This window comes from Dryas octopetala, chromosome 4, assembly GCF_963921425.1.
Source record: "Dryas octopetala chromosome 4, drDryOcto1.1, whole genome shotgun sequence".
NCBI classification, from domain to species: domain Eukaryota; kingdom Viridiplantae; phylum Streptophyta; class Magnoliopsida; order Rosales; family Rosaceae; genus Dryas; species Dryas octopetala.
Genome location: NC_141369.1, coordinates 12,891,756 through 12,897,755, shown reverse-complemented (window position 1 = coordinate 12,897,755; position 6,000 = coordinate 12,891,756). Strand labels below are relative to the sequence as shown.

At 39.1% G+C, this 6,000-nt stretch overlaps 1 protein-coding gene across 1 annotated transcript; it reads left to right on the top strand.

The window, feature by feature from the left end:
• The first annotated feature begins 567 nt into the window (after positions 1-567).
• On the top strand, positions 568-3,790 carry WIN1 (HOPW1-1-interacting 1). Its single transcript, XM_086241526.1, has 3 exons — positions 568-1,239; positions 2,056-2,490; positions 3,175-3,790. The coding sequence occupies exons 1-3, from the start codon at positions 871-873 to the stop codon at positions 3,706-3,708; spliced, it is 1,338 nt and encodes a 445-aa protein (XP_086097652.1). The 5' UTR covers positions 568-870; the 3' UTR covers positions 3,709-3,790.
• Positions 3,791-6,000: the final 2,210 nt, after the last annotated feature.

Here is a 6,000-nt window from a genome sequence, read left to right as displayed (position 1 = left end):
GGCTTAGTTGGTGGCTGCAATTGTGGCTTGGTACAGCCTTGCAGATGCATATATAAACTTTAGTTGTTTACTAGTGGCTGCAATTTTGGTTTGGTTTAGTGCTTTTTTTTTTTTTTTTGTAAGGCTTTATATTACTGAACCTCTAGTAACTTAGTAAGGCTTTGAACTTTTTGAGTATTTGGTTTTTTGTTCAAAATGCTCTCAAAGCATGGAAAGTATACATATTATGATTGCAGTTGTTTGCCTATTGAAAATTGTGAATTTTTGTGAAGTATTGATAAGCTTTATTATGAATGTGCGGAAAAAAAAATTTGCCAAATAACCAACCGATCCGACCTCAACCGATAAAGTCGATTGTCCAACTATCAGCCGACCCACAATATTGGGTCGGTTGTCGGTTTTAAAATTTAACAAATGTCGGTTTATCGAATGGGTCAGTTGTTTGGCCAATATAATCCTGACCCGAGTCATTCCTAGCCATAGTTTTTGTAATATGAAATAATAAAGCTTAAATATAAATATATAATGAATGACAATCCTCGATGAATGTTGAGGTTTACACAAACGTCACGGACATGGGAACTTAAACCATTCACCCCATGATGCAAATATAACTGTACCCGAAAATGACCTGCTCCTTACCCGTTATACTCTCTCTCTTTCTGAAGCATAACGTCGAACTAAAAATTTCAGATGCTTGGGACTTCAGAGCTCCAACTCGAAGCTTCGAGCTGCTTAAACCCCACGCCGCCTTCTACGGCATCGTTTTTGTCCCGAATCGAATTTATTCCTCAATTATATATCAGTTTATCCCCTCTCACAAAACCCGCTATATAACTCCGCGGTTCTATTAATCCCGAAACCAACAAAATGACTCCTTCTCTCCAACTACTCAACCCCACGATTTTCGCGGGAACACCAAGCGCCCGCGTCCCAACGACCAATGGGGCGGCGGCGCGTGTTTGCCTTAACGTGGACGCGCGCCCACCCGATCAGAGCCGGGAGGTGATGGAGGCGGAGGCGAAGGTTATGGTGGGGACGTACAAAAGAGCTCCCGTGGTGCTCTCCAGTGGCAAAGGATGTAAATTGTTCGATCCTGAGGGCCGAGAGTATTTGGACTTGACGTCTGGGATTGCCGTCAATGCGCTCGGTCACGGGGACCCTGATTGGATACGGGCGGTCACAGAGCAAGCCCATACGCTCACCCACGTCAGCAATAGCTTCTATTCCATTCCACAGGTCTTTTTTTTTTTTTTTTTTTTTGAGAGAACCATTCCACAGGTCTTTAATTTTTGTCCAAATTATTTCTATTTTTTTTATACTATGTCTGTTTTTTTAAGTTTTTATATGAGAATTGAATTTAACCATAACAACATATCTAGTGGCACGTAATTTCACTATTTAGCGAATGAGTAATGCTTTGTGATTAGCTAATAGGTTATGTAATTTCTAGCTTAATGACCATTCAATGTTGCACTAATCTCACATTTGATTTGATATAGATAAAATGTATGATTAGTAGCAATAATAATGCTTTTCATGCATTTGATATTTATGGCACTGTGGTTAAATCATAATGATGGTTGGTCCGATAATTAACCTGTTGTCAAAGTTTTTGGGCTTAAGAGCTTAAATGTCTACTTTGACTAATTGAATCCTAAGTAGTTCTAAGTACAAGCTGCAGACCATCTGTAATGGGATATGAAATGTGAAATATGGTATCAAACAAGGCCTGAATATATATGTTGACACACTGAGTACTTTGTAAGAGTCAAGATCATGTGCAGATCTTTTTGGTGTTGATTTTGTGGTTATGTTTAAAACTAGGTTGTTTTTCTATTTAGTTACTTTAACCTTCAACTTTTAAACGATGTTGTTCTCAGCAATCAGTACCAAGAAAAAAAATTAGCAGAGAATGGTATTTTCACTCTGTAAATAACATATGCCTCTGGCATTATATGTTTTTGTGTTTACTTGTTCAGCTATTTAAGCTTACTTTGCTTGTTATGCAATTTTTCCTCTCTAAAATTTGTTCACAAAATTACTTTGCTGCAGGTGGAGCTGGCAAAGCGTCTGGTGGCTAGCTCCTTTGCTGATCGTGTCTTTTTCTCCAACTCCGGAACAGAAGCAAATGAAGCTGCCATAAAATTTGCAAGAAAGTTCCACAGAGTTTCATTTCCTGAAAAGAAAGAGCCAGCAACAGAATTTATTTCTTTCACTAACAGCTTTCATGGGAGGACAATGGGGGCCGTTGCTTTGACGAGTAAGGAGCATTACCGATCACCATTTGAGCCCGTCATGCCTGGAGTTACTTTCTTGCAGTATGGCGATATACAAGGTGCAAGAAAACTAATTCAATCTGGCAAAATTGCTGCTGTGTTTCTTGAACCTATTCAGGGTGAAGGTGGCGTAATTAGTGCAACTAAAGAATTTTTGGAATCTTTGCGTGGTGCTTGTGATGATTCGGGGTCTCTTATGGTCTTCGATGAGGTAGGAAGCTGTTCTTTTTGGAAAGTTAGATGCCTGTTTAGATGCTGGTTCTCGAGGTTAAATTCCTCATAGGGAATATTGCATTTGGAAACAGAATGATTATGTTTTGGAATCTTGCTGTCTATTCTTCTCTTCGCTTATTATTTCCTTTTTTGTTGTTAAAAAAAAAAAAAAAAAAAAAGAATAGAGACAGAAAATATGTTGGGTCCTGATTTTTGTTTTTTAATTTTCATTTCACTTCCAAAGATTGATATGAAAAAAGTCGTTGTCTTTGAAAAGATCATATGCAGCCATGGTTATGCCTGCCACTGGTCAATTTGTTGGGGTTTTTCCTCTTTAAAGCTTATTTGAAAGCAAATTGAGAATTCGACTTGTCCAGGCAAGAGCTAGCTAATAGAACTTATTATAAAAGACTTCTGTGACAAACATAAATCTATAGTTCGGTAGGGACATACTAGATGGTTGTTTTCAGGCTTATGACTTTTTTTTTTTTTCCAATCAAAATGTAGAAATAGGAACTATGATTTGTGGTTGGAGGAAACCATGGTTTTGTAAATTCATCCATCTTTTCATGGCAGAAAGAGCTGTTTATTTATGATGTATGTATATGTTTTTGGGATACTTAGTTTTGGGATATATCTTAGTGATTCTGACAAGCACACCTCATAATGTTTTGATTCATAGGTTCAATGTGGCTTGGGAAGAACTGGTTATCTCTGGGCGCATGAAGCTTATAGTGTAGTCCCGGATATAATGACTCTGGCCAAGCCTCTTGCAGGAGGGCTTCCCATAGGTGCTGTGCTGATGACTGAAAAGGTTGCTGCTGCAATAAAATATGGAGAACATGGAAGCACTTTTGCTGGAGGACCGCTTGTCTGCAATGCAGCCCTTACTGTTCTGGATAAAATCTCAAACCCTGAGTTTCTCAGCAGTGTCTCAAAGAAAGGTGAGTATTTCAAAGAATTGTTAACTAAGAAGCTGGGAACAAATCCACATGTGAGAGAAGTTCGTGGGATGGGGCTTATTATTGGGGTAGAGCTTGATGTGCCTGCTTCACCACTCGTCGATGCCTGTCGAAATTCTGGTCTTCTAATAATAACAGCAGGCAAAGGAAATGTTCTCAGGCTTGTGCCGCCATTGATTGTCTCTGAGCAGGAATTGGAGCTTGCTGCTGAGATTCTGCTTGAATGTTTGCCGGCCCTTGATGGCTCCAATTGAAGTTGAAGTAAATTATCATCATTTAGTTTTGTGTAAGAGATGTAAATTGTTGAATTTTAATTATCAAGCACGAGTTCAACTCTGTTTAATTAGCTCAGTTTTGTGCATATGTCTCTGTTTTGCAGGGTCCATTAATAGTTAAGCTAAGCATGTTTACATTACATGAATATACAGAGTAATGCTGGATTAACCATCGTTATTTTCAATTGCATATACAAAAGGCCAAATTATGATCTTAATTCATGTGGTTTGTCCTAGTTTCACTTCAATCTTTGTATTTTAATACTTACCAGACATGCCCTTTAGTTTTCTAACCATGAATCACTCAATAAAGTTGAAATCGATTCAAATTTCAAACTATACAAAGACTAAAGGGGGTCAGATTGAACATTAAACCATAAAGAAAATCTTTAAATTTGTAATATATGACTAGATTGAAATTAGTCAAGCACTCAAGCAGAGCAAGACAGAGAGATAATTCATTTCCCCCAATCCACATTTGAAGACAAGCATACAACAACATATACAACTTCATAACCAAGAAACAGAGAGAGAGAGAGAGAGAGAGAGAGAGAGAGAGAGAGAGAGAGAGAGAGAGAGAAAGTACTAATGAGGCCTTGCTAAGTTGCTATTTGCACTTCTTTTTGTACATTTCAACCGAAAACCTTAAGATATAGGGCAAAAAGAGTGCAAGGAATACGTAGTTTGAGTTCACATCAGTACCGTTACTTACAGCAGCAATTGAAGCACCGTAAGTAAATGACATAGAAAACAAGGCAACCCATATTTCCAGATAAAATGGAAAATCATACACCAAATACGAAATGATGAGTGTTGATGAAGAAAACGCAGCCGAGTTGGAGAAGAGGAACATTGTGAATGCAATTCCACTAGAAGCTAAAACCGCCGTTCCTGCCTTGTGTGCATCCTTGTTTTCTTGCCAAACCCCCCCCGGAGGGTTCACTCCCGCCGTAAAGGTTGCGGCGGCGATCAGGGAAGCCACCACTAACAACACATTTCTTACGTCACATGGCGAGTCACGTTCGGGCTTGTACTGAAAGGTATTGAGCAATTTCGACATGGAAAGTTGGTCATGATTAGATATTGTAGGCTGTGTCGCCGTTGCAGCCATTGGACCTCACAAGCAGCAGCAAGTAATTACAGGATGGTGAAGACAACTTGAGAATGAGATATGCATCCCACCCATTTCTCTAGCTACTTTAAATAGACCTCAAACCAAACCAGGAAGTACAAAAGTTACAAGAAAAAATTAAATCAAAAGCACATCAATTTCAGCCACACAGTTACTTTGACGTGTAGATGAGATTTTCTTGGTTGTAAGCAACATGAAGCTAATGGGTTTGAGTTGACTGTATATAACACGATGTGATAACATAAGAGCATGTGAACATGGTTTGTCAGGAGATCAGTTCACTATGTTAACATTTAGTACGGAGACAAAAATATTTGGAGGAAGACAGTTGAGATATGTGTTAAATTTTGATTTTCTGTGGCTACAGCAAGTTGTTCAACTTAGACTACGTAGTCGAGCACTCGAGCCCTCGTTGTGAATGCTAGTAATAGCACAATAAATAACAAAGGAATTAGGCCCAATGGACCCTCAGAACATCAAAGAACACTTTGGATGAATTATATATGGCCCAAGCATTTTTCAGATTACTCTTCAACATTGATGCTAATTTCCAGATTGCATCAACATCAATCACAAAACAAAGAAAAATATTTATCTGCAGGTGATTCGAAACACAAACAATTGCATTCTTTAAAGTAAAATCCAATTCAAAATCTGGAAATTTTCATACGCTGATACAACAAACATCCAAATTAATTAAGTTTCGAAGAGACACGGTACAATGGAGACAGCGGCGGAGTCGCGGGCGATGACGCCGGCGACGTGGTCCTGGGTGGAGAAGATGTTCTACAAGCACCAACGTGGCGTCGCCTCCATCGTCGATGATGAGATTGGGCCCACCGCAGGGGTCGAGGGCATGCTCGGTGGCGACTCAGTGATGGCGGCAGCGACGTGGTCCTGGGTGGAGAAGATGTCGATGAGTGTGAGGAGGGAGGGGTGGCTGGGCGTGGGGATCTGGGCTGTTTTTATTTTGTTTTGTCTGATTGATTCTCTTGTTTTTTTTTTTTCTTTCAATTATTTTATTTTTGAAGGTTTATTAATTTATTTTATTATTTTTTGTCTATGTGGTATTTTTTTTAAAGCCGGGTAAGTATGCCACATCGACGAATAAAGGCCTCTCACATGAAAAACTTCACAAA